Source organism: Wasmannia auropunctata, unplaced genomic scaffold (assembly GCF_000956235.1).
Source record: "Wasmannia auropunctata unplaced genomic scaffold, wasmannia.A_1.0 LD334250.1, whole genome shotgun sequence".
Lineage (NCBI taxonomy): Eukaryota > Metazoa > Arthropoda > Insecta > Hymenoptera > Formicidae > Wasmannia > Wasmannia auropunctata.
Window position 1 is genome coordinate 504,629 of NW_012028640.1, and position 15,960 is coordinate 520,588.

General features: G+C 40.5%; 1 protein-coding gene across 1 annotated transcript; it reads right to left on the minus strand.

The window, feature by feature from the left end:
* Window positions 1-5,334: 5,334 nt before the first annotated feature.
* LOC105458926 lies at window positions 5,335-15,881 on the minus strand. Its single transcript, XM_011704544.1, has 11 exons — window positions 15,798-15,881; window positions 13,560-13,601; window positions 13,303-13,403; window positions 12,470-12,557; window positions 12,323-12,386; window positions 12,019-12,239; window positions 11,783-11,923; window positions 11,410-11,568; window positions 11,108-11,293; window positions 10,931-10,996; window positions 5,335-9,703 (listed from the first exon to the last, which is right to left on the minus strand). The coding sequence occupies exons 1-11, from the start codon at window positions 15,858-15,860 to the stop codon at window positions 8,075-8,077; spliced, it is 2,760 nt and encodes a 919-aa protein (XP_011702846.1). The 5' UTR covers window positions 15,861-15,881; the 3' UTR covers window positions 5,335-8,074.
* Between the last annotated feature and the right edge of the window lie 79 nt (window positions 15,882-15,960).

Genomic DNA, 15,960 nt, shown 5'->3' on the forward strand with positions numbered 1-15,960 from the left:
ATGTACAATAGATACTAAAAATATCGCATAGATATACTAAAAATTGAATCTTTTTTTATTTTAAAATGAGTCGTCAAATTAAATTCGCTCTAATCTGCTCTAATATACATGTATAATGTAAGAGATATAAAACTTCGACAAATAGTTTATTTATTATTAACGCTAAATACAACTTGTAATTATTCATAACAACTGAATAATATTTCAAGATAATTTATTACACTAACTTATAGAAACTTATCAATATTTAATTACACTCTCAATATCTATTTTTGTTTCTTTATAAAAAGTAGATATAAATATATTTTATTGCAAATCTGTTAAGATATTGTCAGATTTACTAAAAAATATTCCGTTCATATAAAAGATACTATAATTTTCGCAAAGGAAAAAAAATGCGATGTCGCGTTTAAACGTTCAGTTATTCAGTCGGAGCCAAAGGTATCGAGAAATTCAGAAAAAGACAATATTTCAGTCCATACGAGTTTATGGGATCGTAACTTTATTTCCTTTCCTACAACATTGGTACAACATGAAATGAGCGCATCGCTCGAATCTTCGAGATAATTGTCGACGAAGCGTCCCTCTGCGTTCTCTCTTGCGCGGCGTCGTCGCGACAAGCGATCACGACGATCGCACGGAGCGCGCACGCATATGTGCCGTTGATAAGAGACGCTATCGGTATAAAATACAAGTACGCACGTGTTTATAAAAGTACATACATCAACGTCATTTTGACCACAAGAAACGATACTTCCTCTCGCACATCTCAGAAATGATCGCCACGCAGATAATGAACACCCCGACAGTTCCCTTCCCTCGTTAATGAATGAAGAATAAAAGAACATTCAAGAAATGGCTGACATCAAGATTGAGCTCAGAAAACTTCTGAGGAAAGATCCCTTCCAGATTGACGATAAACGGATTTCTCGTGCAAGACACAAATAGAATTATGCTAAACGAAAAACGAGTCGTGTCATTCAAGGCTTTTAATAACGATTATTTCGATATTAAAAGCGCTTTATTTATTATTACGCTTGGATAGAAGTAAGTATATAATTTCATTCTCTTCGACACATAAAAAGAGTTCGTAACATTTAAATATTCCGAAAGACATGTGAAATCGGGAAGATCTTTGTGGCGCATCTTAATTGTTTCTCTGGTCTATATGTATTATATCACGGTATGACATTTAGGATTATAATATTTCACCGAGATATCATATGCGAGTCCAACAACGTATACATCAGAGTTCAACAACGTACATCGTGAAAGCGATAGAAATGAAGGATCCCCATCGCATATTTAAATCGCTGAATAGCGTTACCCGCTCCTCCGTCTTTCGTCCGCGTTAAACGAAAAGCCGAAAAACGGGCACCGAAGCGAACGAAGTTCGCTAGATTGACTTACAGTTCGATTACTGTCAAAGGCGCGATTTTCAGTTCAAAGTTAAAAATTATTCCGGAAGAATGTGAACATCGTGTAGAAGCACTATTACGGATTCGACTAACGACACAAAGGAAGAGCTCTATACCGATTTTCTTTACGTAGCGAAGAGCGCAAAGAAGAAGTCCCGCGATTCTACAATACAAAGATACTAGCACATCGATCCGAATTAATCGGCTAATTTCCGTGGAATGCCATGGTAAATGTCTCAGTACACGCACTTCGAAAAAACGACATATCGAGAGAGTTATGTAACGTCTATAAATCGCCGATGAAGATACAACTGGACCCAGCATCCGAAACATTCGTCGCCAGCAATCTCTGGACTGCTCTCGCAAACGTTACGATTTCCGTCTCCCCTTTACAGCTCGATAAACGAAGAGATGAGGAACATAAATTTAACCAACGTTTTTAAAATATAAACGGAGTCTAACAATAAGTACAAGATGCATATTTTTATAACAATATTTCCATTAACTTCGCTTACGCAACTCACGTCTGTAGTGAGGGGTTTTTACATTTATATTAAACTTGTGCAAAATTCTAAGATGGAACGGATTGGCACTGCGAGTCGCGACTCGCGAATGTTTTCTTCTTCTTTTGTATATCATCCGTATAGATATTTTCATACGGATTACAATTTCGCTTAATCATTAAATAACTTTCTTAATTATTAAGTAATTTTTTCGGTTGTCTGTACTCTCGAGATGGATTATCGAGTTTACGTTCTGTACATAAATATATGAAGAATGTATTCCGATACGTTCTCACGAAAGGGTACACTCAAAATAATTCCCTTTTCTCAAAAAGTATCAAGTCCGGCTTCGGGATAACGACTCGTGTAAAGCGTGACACTTTTTGAGAAATTATATAATTGCTATTGATCTATAAGTATGTATAAGTTCATTCTTCGGCAGTCCATGATCCCTTAATCCTTTAATTCCACGATTTCTTCCAGCAAAACTGTCATCCCTATATGTTACAATTAGATGATGTACACCTTAATTTAGAGACAGTTAAAAAATTAAGTATAATAACGCGCGCGCAGTAACCTTAGAGATAATTAGGATGTCAGTTGTACTTGAGACGCAGGTCGATTGGCGGTAAGTACAGTAATGAATTTAATTAATATCGTATAGCGCAACAAGAACAACCGATGAGGTACGTTAAAGATTCTAGAAATCTATATATCGCGAACAAACATCCACGTTACATTTATGATACACGGTGTCATTACACATTTTGCATCTCGCAGAATTCGAGGAAGGCGCGGCACGATGCGGAATATGTGAGGATGAACCGATGAGGAATATACGAAATCTTTGGTCGTACGTGAAGACGTGCGAACGAAGGCAGTGAGAGGGATCCTTTCGTAACGCGTTCATAAATAATAATCTTTGGCAAAAGTAAGGAAGCTCCAGAGTTTCGATTGAATTTAAATTTAACGACGAAATATACGAGATGTATAAAATGTGAAATCTGGACACCTATAAAGTGCGATTTGTGTGAATTACGCGGGTATATGTATATACTTTAACGGTCCATAAAGGAGCGAAAGACGTTTAAAAGAGGCCTGAAGATTTGCAAAACGTCTTTTAAATATCTTTACTTGAATTTTTTTTTTAGACATGTCATACGGAGTTCTAGGCAACCCCGTGGATTGTTGCATATATTGTATTGAGAACACGTTTGCAGTTTGCAGCTTGAAACACGGCGTACGACTTGCGTCTTCTTGCAAATTCTAATCTGCCGATTACGCTAGTGGAATGTAGTTGCAGTATTCGGATTTTTGCAATAGTGTTTAATGGATCGGATTAATATACCGTCGCGGCGAAAACATGTCTTATACAATTCGTTATCGTTCATTTATTTTACTTTATTGACGTAGCGTTTAATCCTTTTGATACCAAATTTTAGCTTGTCTTATCACAAACTGCTGCAACACGTTTTCTATTAGTTCTTTAAAGTGTAATATATAAAAGAAAATTAAAACATCAAATCTTCTTTCCAATGAAATGCCGATACAAAAAATTCATATTTTTGATATAATAATATGCCTTTTTAAATTGATCAAATGGTACTGAAAGGATTAAACAATTCTAAACGATTAATCTTCGACGATTAATCTTTCTTTTACACACGATGTGATTGACGTGACCGCGAGCGACAAACGTCATCCAGAAGTGCAATATCAAACCATCGTCTCCCGAAAGATCTTCACCGACGAGTCCGCATGCTTAGTATGCACGTATCTCGTTATCGTCCTGACGGCGTTGTTGTTGTTATTGTTGTTAATGCCGTTGAGTAGCTCGCCGCTCCTCAGCCCGGACTTTGCCTCCGTCTGCACCTCCCTCGTCGTTTCTGCAGCCAGGAACGACAATATTCTTCTAAGCGACAACTGTTATCATGCATTGCCGTGAAAAAAGAAACTCAATTGACGTCAAGATTTGAGGTTTTACAGTGCTACGGGATCGATTTCGCGGACGACTTGAACCGGAATAATTTCTACGTTTCTCGATTTCAGACGAAAATTCATTAATCAATAATTCACGAATCTCTCTTTATTGCCGAGAGAGAAACGATAAAATTATTCCGAAGCTGCATCTCGTATTTTAGTGCCAAGAAGATAATCCTTGTTGTCGCTTCTCTCGAGTAAGAAAATATAATACACGAAACGACAACAAAAATTAACTAAAATCAACTAAAATTATATAAATACACCTCTGTCAATGTGCAACAAATAATTACGGTTAGACACCAAGTGTGCAAATAATGATCGAGTATATGAGAAACATGTATCGAAGACGATCCATCAAAGATGCGTGTGTTCGTACATTTTCCTTTTCTCTCTTTTTCTATGTGGGCTTCTCGTATACTGAATGTCTAGGGTACTTGGTTAATAACAAACACTGCACTCGAATCGCAGCAGCGCAGATCGCAGAAATTCCGTATATATACATACGATCCTTACCGTGTGTCAGTTTACTCGAATCGCGTCACGACCCGCCGCAACATCAGTGTGATTATAAATTGCGTTTAGACAGATTACACAAAATGACGAAAGAGCGTAAAAGACGTATGTCGTGTAAACTGCGACAAGAGAAATATAAGCAATAATATGAAAGATAAAGAATAAGCAGAAATATACTGCTGAATATTCTAAAACAGCGTATAAATAGATTGGATTTTTATAAGAAAAAGTTGTTATCGATCGTTTATGCGTGAAGGTCTAGGTGCGGCGTAAGAGAATAATATGTTATTATTTATGCTTTCCAATTTTTTTTTCCGCCCCCTCGGATCTGCCGTACTGCGCTCCACGATTAAGATTTGCGGCTGCAGCGGTTATTGGAAGTGCGCAACGTGCGGAAAATTAAATGAAAATACACACACGCTCTGTGAAGCAATAATCGATAAGTGTAACCTCGAGATAAAAGGGAAGTGCAGCAAAATCGCCATTCAACAGCAATAGCACACGTATAGGCTCTCGTGTCACACAGTGAGACAAATGTTAGCCAGTTTTTCTTATACTGTGTCTCTAATCTAAACGGAAATTTGCTTTATTCAATCTTGAAATAAGGATTTTTTTGCGGCCCGTATTTTCTATATATTAATAAATAACATACAAATAAATATATATAACAAATAATATAATTGATAAATGTACTCCGCCGCATTTTGCATGTCACGATTCTGAATCATTGACGGTCAAAATGGTTTCCGTACGGACCTCGTATTATATTCCGCATACACATATTTCCATGTGAAAAGAAAAAAACAAAGTAGATAAAGGGAAGCACGTCATTTGTCGAATTTAGAATCGCCGTTTAATCGAATTTTTATACGGGAAGAAACTGAAACTGCAGAAGGAAACAAATAAAGAAAGCAACGTTCACGTGTATGAAAAATAAATTTATATTTATAAAATGGGGCAGATATATTGCATATAGGTTTGTCTCGTCGACGAACTATATTTACACTCGAACGAGAGGAATTCGCGATACATCCTTTCTTACGGTAGAAAATAAAACAAAAATGCAGTACAACACGTCGGAAATCTGAGCGCGATTCCGTCGCTCGCAAGATTTCTCGTTTTAAAACTAGTATGGCAAATTGGAAACGACTGATAGCGGATGCTCGGACAATTGTCGTAGGTATATTCGCACGGATTCCCCGGGCAGAGATCCGTCTCTCGGGATCATTTCGGCGAGCGGGGAGAGGTATAACGTTAAGTCACAATTGTCACGGCATTACTCCACGTCCCGTCGCCACGTGGCGGGAAATTCCAGCGAGACAGATAATCAAATATCGCGCGACTATAATCAAATACCAAAGTTGCCGATCTATCGCCGAACTGCTTGCCACGCATCACCCCCACCCGGAAAAGATTTCGCTGTTTTGTTCGCGATGTGCACGCTTGACGATGTGCACTCATCCATGCTCATCGTCGAAGAATCACGAGACATCGACAATTACGAACTGGAGGTACGTGGAGTAATGCACGCTAACATCACAAGTAAGCTCGAACTTCCGTCTGTCCCCCAAGTCGGGAAATCCCCTTTTGAGGAATCCCCTTTTAAGTCCGTTCCGGTTCGCGCGTCTTCTCATCCGGTTAATTAAAACTTCGTTATGAACGTTCATTTGTACATAACAGTGCTGTCCCAGTTGTCGTCCGTTAAAAGTCTTTTGACGTGTGTAATATCGCTTTTAAAAAACTTATCTGCAATCTCTGCACGGATGATGCGGAAAACTATTGCAGATCGTACTATAAAATACTATAATTATATATTAAGAATAATAGTATTTGATATTAGTAATAATATACTTTTAAATAGTGATATACGTCAAAAACTTTTAACGATGAGCTCAGACTAATCTCCCTGAGACCGAGTGAGAAAATAGGTATGAAGCGTGAAGTAGGAACGACAATAGGCATGAACACCGACACATTTCAATTTCAAGCCCAAAAGTATGTACTATATACAAAGTCCTGTACAGCGCTGGTATATAACACCAGATGCTCGTAACTAACGCTCTCCTGAAACTTCCCCCCCCCCCTCCCCTCCGGACTGCGCGATAATGTAACAATAACAACGAACGGAGCAACCCTCGTCTCACCGTCACTCCTCTCTCACGCGACCGACATCTCCGTCACATAAATTAATATCTTCTCACTTAATGAGCTAACAATAAATTTAGCTTTGGCAGTAGAGTCCACTTAGTCTACGCGCTCGTGAAGAAAATTCAGCGAATAGATCTCTTCTTGGCAAGGGCATACGTATGACGGTAGTACGTTCGCGCGTTACAAAAAAAAAGGGGGGACATGCGAGTTTTGCGCGATATCGCTGCGAATCCTTTCTTGTTATATCGAATGAAAATGATACGCGAAATATTAGAACGGCACAGACGGTACAACGGCAATACTATTCAATTACGAGAGGAGAGATATATGGTTACACAATAAATAAAATCTGCGATATATATATATATATATACATGTTATCTATAAATCTAGGATAAAATTTCATGTATGTATATATATAAATATATGTAGTATGCAACGTAGGATATAATTATCAAGGACAAGAACACTGCGAGGTAATAATTTCCTTGAAAACAAGTACCCGCGCGTATCAAGGATCTGGGGACTTTTATGTTTAAAAATAGCCTAATAGGATAACGTAGCATTGCTCGCACAAGTGCCTCGTATACTGGTAACGATTTCATCAGTCTGTACGTATTTTGCTTGACACTGTACAGCGGCGTTAACTATATCACTACTTTCATATCCACACGCTCTAAATAATGTAATATTACGTAACGTTGTTATACTGGTTATAAATTATATACGACTATAAATGAAGGAAACAGTTTTATATATCACTCGGGTATCTTCTAAAAAATATGGGTAAAACATCGACAATTCGAGTGGCATGCACATGCAGAACGTCGTTTCACATCGAGATGTGTGTTTTCACGCGGCATGCACGAGGGTCGCGTACGAAATTCATATTTCACGACCGAGCGCGAGGCGCGAGCGAGAAACACCGTTAATAACTAAAATCGTATCCCCTCTTCTACTACGTCACGCTTAGGTCACTTTAAAACGTCAGCGCCAATAAATAACATAAAACGTCTCCTCGCAGTTTCTTCAGTAATCGTTCGTACGGCTTACAAATTGCACATCAAGGAACGTATTGCATTCACGATTAGTTAGGCACATTGTCAACAGGAAAAATAATATATATGTATATTCACACACCATGTGAAAATAAATTATAGTCGTACATTAAGCAATGATGTGTGACTGTAAACACTATCTCGATCACTACTTAGCACATCGAGAGAAGATAGCACGAAGACGAGGAAGTAAGTTTTATGAAAGGAATACTCTATGTAAGTAGAAAAAAAAAGATAGCCATCGCAGTGACGGCGACTGTTGCATCTAAGACAAATCGAGAACGGACAAGTCTCGCTTCGACACAGGTCACATCATTCGCGCGATATTTTCCAATAGGAGAAGCCTCCTCGATATTTCTTCATTCTCGATCCGGCATAGATGCAACAGTGCGATAAATAAATGAGGAACATCATACACAAACGCTTGTAAGGTGCAGACTAAAGCGAATTCTCAGGATACTACACAACAGCACTTTCTACATCTAGTCCGCTTTCCCATAATGTTGCTCTTATATCGTTCGGTGACTCTGTAAGCTTTCAACTTTAATCTAGCGTTTCCCGCGTGATCACTGATATCCTGACTGTGCGCCGAATTGCTTCTCGTCGTGTTCTTCGAGGTGCACTTTTTCTGATTGCTCTCACAACTTATGATCTCGGCATCGTGACTTACCGCGTGTATATCTGGGCATATCTTTATCACGTGGCTGTCGCAATCTTGATTTCTGATAGGCTCTATCCTCGTGCCAGCCCTCGCGCACGGCGTATCGCTGCTTTCCACGTTTTTTCTGTCCGGATTCGCGTCGGTCTTATCGCGCCTCTTCCGCAATGCCAGAGAGCTCGACTGATTCTCCAACAGGATCTCGGTGCGCTGCGTGTTCTTGAAGCAAGATTCATCAGGGACGTTCCGTTCCATGGTCAATTTGTCGTTCGTTTCATCGGGAACGACGTCGCTCTTCACGTAAAACGCACTCCTCACGAGAGCTCGCGCTTCAATCATTTGACACTTCGTCTCTTTGCACATATCGCATTCGTCCTCGATGGATTTCCTATCGTCCTCGTCGAAGTACAAGTCTCTACTCGATATCACCTCGTTGTCATTCGAGTACGCGTTATTCTCTTTCCCTACTATTCTATCCGCGCTCAGAATCAATCGGTTGCCGTCTTCCTCGTCCGTCTTGTCGCAAATCTCGTCCGACTTCTCCGAGCTCACAGCATCGCCGCTCAGCGTTTTCGTGCGGCCGTCCGAATACGTGCTCAATTTGTTTTCCGAGTAATTGCTCAGCCTGTCGTCGTGGAAGTACACGGAGCTCGCGTTCGACTCGAAGTTACTCGCGTTGATTATGGCAATTCGCGGTATAATCAGATCGTGCGGCAGTCCGTCGACGATGTCCGGGGGACTCGAGTTCGAGGAGGATCGGTGCACGAAATTACTAAAGGAATGGTAGCCCGGCTGACCCTTGCTCTGGACCCAGGCCTCCGTCAAAACGTGGGATCGTTGCCACGACACGTCGCTGTTGCATCGGTTCTTCCTCACGCACCACTGCTGATCGTCAGCGTCGGACCAGGAGGAACGCAAATGGCACTCGCTGGGACTCCTCTTGATGTCCGAGACGTCCACCTCCAGCTCCGCGTCCTCGTGCTTCTTATTTTGCACAATCAGTTCTAATCTGGACTTGAGTAAGGCCGGCGACACAGCTCGGTCGATGTGTCGCCTCGACGTGATCGACGTCTGAATCGAGCGCGGTATCGACGTCGTGTTGTCACCGCCGATGTTGTTGCTGTCGATGTGATCCGTGTACAAATCGGGGACCTCGCCGGAGGCCATCAGCGCGTTCGGACTCGGACTGTCCATACTATCTGGCGTGTAAGGATCATGCTTAACGGGTATTGCGTGCAACAGATTAGACGAATAGTCAATAGAATCCGCGCGCGCGTTAGCGTAACTATTACAATCAGGCAACATGGACAACAACTCCAGATAATTGTTGGGCACTCGGAAGCAAAACTCAGGTGCAATTGGCAAGTTGCAGCAGTCTATCATACCTGCGTCCGAGATGAGATTAGCCTTCAAGTAGACTGGCTGTAAATGGCAAGAAAAAAAAAAGATAACGAATTTTTATTATCGTGCGTCATGGTGAGAAGATGATAAGACGATATGTGACAGGTTTGTATTGGAGGATCTATGGGAGAGGTAGACGATCTCAAGCTAACATTTCGTCTTCATTCAAGGGGACAATGACATAGTAATGTACTTTTCAATCTGTTAACTTTGTCGATATGACAGTTATCGAACATGCGCGCAAAACTTTAAAAGAATCAATATTTTGCAGCGTTATATAAATAATAATCGTACAAATTTTAAAAAGAATCAATATTTTGCAGCATTATATAAATAATAATCATACAACATTAATTTTCAAAGTATAAAAATTATGACATTTTTTAGATATTTTTAGATATTACCTTATACAATTTAATCAATGTTTGTAAGATTGTGTTTGTATATTGTAACACTGCCTGTGTAGAGTACAATTAATAATTTAAATTAATATACTGCATAATTAACTTATAATAAAATTAATATTATAATTAATTAATAATATAATCTATTTTACGTACATCATATATTTATTTTCTATAACGTAATATTCCCCTAAAATTAAATTGAATTTTAAAATCAGCAGCTATTAAACATGATTACCGCTATTTTTATTATCATGCTATCGTATAGTAATAAATATTCCCGTCGTGTAACCGAAAGCTTTATGTATTGCGTCATGTACAATGTAGTGAAATGTTGTTTAGCGTTATAGAAAAAAAAACGCAAGATTCGTTACAAGGCGTATTGATAATTAGATTGAAAAAGTACAATTATTCCATGATAACGATAATGAAGCTAAGAATTATGAGAGAGAAAGAAACAGACAGATTCAAAGTAACGTAGAAAAATATATATATATATACTTCACAGGATACTACGTGTGTGGAGGTACTACACTTAAACAAGCCCCTTATTGTCGAGATAACGAAATACTAACGGAATAAAGAGACGTGAAAGAGACATAGGGGATTTCAGATAAGAACAGACAGACAGTTCATAGATAAGTACCTTAGTGCTTAGAGATTCATTCGAAACTCCAGAAAAACAGGCTGCATCATAATAATTGAAAGAATTGGATCATCAGAATAAGAACTAGGCAGTGTGTAAGTATATGTTCCCAGCATAAAGTCGTAAAAAAATGTCGTAGTATCGTTTTTTATAAATGTAAGAAAAAGATGGTAAACGGGAAAAACTTTTAACTCTTACCTTGTGATCACCCATGCACGTAGTTGGGCCGATTATACCGTACTCCACTGCCTTGGTATCGTCAATCTGTACAAACGAATCACGAGCGTTACATTAAATCAATAAATTCCATCACAATTCACTTTTAGAAATCGCTCTATCGTCGATCGCGAATATAAGTTCCACGGGAACACGTACATCTTGGACTAGCGTTTTCGCAGTGGGACTCAATAAAACCCGATCGCACCAGGCTGGCACTCTCGTTTGCATATAATTCACAGGCTCGTTAATATCCTCCTGAAACGGGTAACTTGGCGCGAAGTTGATTGGAAACTCGAACAGCCGTCCCTCAAAGTCTCCCAGTTCCTTGTCATACTCGCGTAACTGTAATAAATATTGATAATAAATATTAATAGTTTTATTAACGGCGTTGCAATCTGTCGTTTGAATATGGATCACGTCATATACATATATGTATAAATGGAATACGTAAAACTCACCCATTCGCCGCTGTTTTTGATGAAAACGTTCTGATGCTCGTAGTGAGAAAATTCCTTTTTGCCTAATGTTAATATGAGATCATCATTTCTATTGTGAAATTGCAATTTCGAAATATTTCCCGTTGATGATTTCTTTTCTTCAGTATCTTCTGTCAGTTTCTATTAAAGACAAATTAAAGTACTGTAATACGTTTGACTTTAATATAACTGTTTCATGACTGTACTGCTAAATCTTGCTTGTATCAATAACATAGATGTGTACTAATTTATTTGTAAACAATTAATATGCTCTCTCTTAAGAACTTTTTGAAATATTCGTGTCTAATTTTTCTCTTTGCTTTTTATCGAAATCGTGACTGCTGATGAGTCTCACCTTTATTACACTCGCCGTGTCTGTCCTAAAATTAAAGTCACCAAATAAAAAATACGGCACATTCGGATACTTGTCATTGTGAAATCTATCTAATGTATGCTCGAGCGCTCTTCTACGCGTTTTACTGTACACCGATGGAAACTGCAAAAAAATTGTCACGAATTAGAAAAACAAATCGGTACAAACGCACGCAAATTAATTGTATATACGGGACAGCACTCGTAAAAGTTCCTTACCATCTCCATAGCAATAAAATTGCTCGCGTCATGAAATAAGTGTATGTTTATGAGATCAAAAACTGTGCCACTAATACTCCATCGGGTACGCAGAAAACCTTTTCTGGACCATTTGCATTCTGGGAAGAATTCTTGAGGGAACTTAGCTTTCTCTTTGGTACTAACGGCTTCTATGTTGCCCGAATGGACCTCTTTTCCATTAACAGGTGTAAAAGATAACTCTAAAATCGCGCATAATAAGTTAGAAAAATATTGCACACGTCTACTGGGAGCAAATTTAAAATAAAGGTTATACGCGACGTACCGTTAAAATCCCATAATAAAACATCGTTCAAGGACTCGTGCACGAAGTAGAAATTTCCTAGAGCCTACAAAAGAACCTTGATGAGAATATTGCTCCGTTTAAAGCAATCGAGTACTCTTATATAGAAGATATATTTCCGCAACTCACTGTGAAATGTTCAGCGGATGAGTAATCCTCGTCAAGAAATACCCTAATTTTGTCGAACAACCTTAACTCTTCCGACGACATAAGTAATCTGTAAATAACGTGTATTGTTTATGCGTTAAGTTAGAATAGAAAAACTTCAGAATTGAAAATCTCTTATAAATACATTTTTCAAACAATCTTTTTTTTATATGTAATATATGCATTTCTCTCTCTCTCTCTCTCTCTCTCTCTCTCTCTCTCTCTCTCTTCCCTATGTCAATATCATACAATCAGCTTTATCTTTTGAAGTGACTCACTCAACTATAGAGCCACGCGTGACGCGTCTATTTTTATCCCTTTCTACCAGTTATGCGTTAAATCATATTCAATATCATATATGTGGAAAGAGAAAGCGCTATTTGTTTTTGGTATATTTATAAAAGGTTTAGATATAATATCGGCACAATGATAAAGATCAAAAGTTAAAACGTCATACAGATTGGACTGGGAATATTTTACAAAAACAACATCGGGCGCGATTGTGTATATACAGGCTCTTATCTTAATAATTTAATTACAGCCAAATATTATAGCTCTTGGAAACCTTCCAAGAAGCTCCAATAATAAGATTACAGCACAATGTCTTCGGAATTTACAAAAAGGTCCGTTTCTACACGCGTGCAATTTATCACGCCGCCGTATATATGAAAATGTCGTTGCGTGCTTTTATCGGAAGCGACAATAATGATAAAATGCGTCCATTTGTTTCTATAAGCGTACATAACGGAGAGAGAGAAAACATCAGAGAGAAAAACGCGCGGATCGAATCCAGATGAAAAAATATCGACATTTACCTAACAAAGTCCTCCACATGCCTCATACTCTGCTCGTAATTCTTTCCACCTACTTCTTGGCAGTGCAGCGCTATAAATTTCGGATCCAGCCTCGATATGGTCTGAAAAAGCAATCCGCTCGTAAAAAAAAAAAAACAGGCCGCGCGCGCTCGCTCGCCGACGGACGCGCGGCGTGTCGAAGAGTGAAAACACACCGCGCGTGAGTACCGCGCGTGTAAAAAGCCTCCCGCGCGCGTCGCACGGGAGGATGTACTTACGGATAAAAACTCTTCCGTCCATATCTTCAGCATGACACTAGGCTGCAAGAGAGAATTCGCTCGTATCAATCTGTGAAATCCTTCATACTTCGTGCACTTTAAAGAAAAGCTTAATGAGATGTTCGAGGGCGCGCGGGATATATTAATAGATCGTTAACGTCACCGCGCAAGGATATATCGGCGCGCACCACCGCAACCTCTTCCTCTCCCCCCCCCTCCTACCCTCCCCTTACCCGCCGTCGCCGCCACCCTCGCCCGATGCCCGACGGCAAAAAAGCCGGCGCCGGGAGAGTTCTTTTCTTCTTGCGTTTCGCGCAAATGAACGATACGACATAATCGATCGCGTGGCAATAGAGAACTCTCGCGAATCCACGCGTCGCGTCGGCGATGGCGGGTGTGTGTGTGTGCGCGCGAGTCTCACTCTCTCTCATCTCCCGATGAAACGGATCCCCGCAACGCGGTGTTGGCACGAGAAAATTGGCGCTACGATGGAAGTATAAACAAACGTCGGTGCCGCGCACGCGAGAGTCTCGATATCGGGCACGCGTGGTTTCCGACCGTCCCGTCCGTTCCGTCCGCGTGATTATTACCGCGGTGTTGTTATTATTATTTGTTGCCGTTATATTGAATACAATTGCCATTAATCGTCGACCATTAATAAGTCAAAATTGTTCACGCGAGCTCTCCTCGTTCTCGCGCGTTTTAACCGTCAAAATTATTTACGTAGGCTTTTTTTTTTTTTCGCGCCGGCAGATCGATACGCCCAGGGACGCGAAGCGCAATATAGAAAGCGCTCCGCGGAGCGAATCTCTCAATTCGGTAATCGATCGTTCCAGCGAGAATTTCTCCTTCGTCTCGAGGACGCGAATAGATACCACACCGCTCGGAAAACGCGAAAGAGAACGCGACGTTTCAACGGTTTCTCGAACGCTTACCGGAGGACAAAGGAAAGCTTGTAAACATATTCCTCGCAAACTTTTTCACGTTACATAATGCTAACGATTTGTTTCACGGTATCGCAATACCATTGACTTTACGTGCCAAATTATCAGGAATTTATACATGTATTCATCAATACACTTGTCAAACACACAGTGCCAATAACGAGAAATAACGAGAGTAAAAGGCATAACGATGTTCCAAAAAAATTATTCCGAAATTTTTTACCATTAGCTATTCAGAGACACAAAAACAGTTTTTTTTTTAACTGGAAATTTTCAAGACAGAATTGACGCGATTTCTCGGATAATTTTTTACGCGACGCTATGTATTGCGATATTTCGGAGCATAGATATATGTACAGGATGCATTTTGGAGTCAGGGATGCGTACAATGACGATACCGAATTTGAAAACTTCTAAATGTTAAGGAACATCAAGGTCGCGTTCCGAGGTTTATCCGCGAAACTTTCTGGCGAGTCCAAAACACATCTCGCGATTTCTCGGATAATTTTTTATACGACGCCATGTATTGCGATATTTCGGAGCATAGGTATATATACAGGATATATTTTGGAATCAGGGGGGATACGTCCAATGACGTTACCAAATTTCAAAACTTCTAAATGTTGAGGAGCATCAAGGTCGCGTTCCGAGGTTTTACCCGCGAAACTTTCTGGCGGGCCCAAAACACATCTCGCAGAGATATTATAACGCATCGATAGCCAATAAATATCCGAAATGTCGAAATGAAATACGCGTATAATTAAAAACACGTGGAACGAGAAAGAGAGAGAGAGGAGAAAGACGAGAATTTTCGGAGACCGGACAGTGGATCGAGATACACGGATCGGGTCTTTAAATTTCGTCGCGCCGCACGGAGCGACTTTCTCGCCGTCGGCCGGGTCCGGGCTACCCAAAACGAGACGAGCCGACGGCGGCACGTGTGTCGACCGCGAGCTGTTGCGTGGTATGCACGAGTGTACGAAAAATCCGCGCCCAGCCAGCGTCATCCGGCAGGTGAGGCGGAGAGGTGAGGAGGAGGAGAACGGAGCGGCGGCGGCGGCGGCGGCGACGGCGACGCGACGGCAAGTAGGTCGTGTGTGTCGCGTGGATAAATAATCGCGCACGAAATCGAAGACGCGATGCGCGCCGATCGATCGATCGGCTGGCCGCGCCTCGCCGGTTACGGGTATATCATATAAAGATTCACAAGGGGGGTATCGCCGATGATACATATGCACGTATGATCGTGTGTGTATATTATATATATATATATATATATACGATACGCACGTACCTCTTCGAAGATGCTGCCGACGTTCGCGGTGATGAGGAGGACCGGGATGCCGTTGCCCGCCATTCTCGCGCGTGAGATTCGGTGGTGTGTGCCTGCTTCTCCGGAGGACTCGAGTTGTTCCCCCGAGTCTCTGATCCCCGAGGGCGCGATCGTCGGCACACGC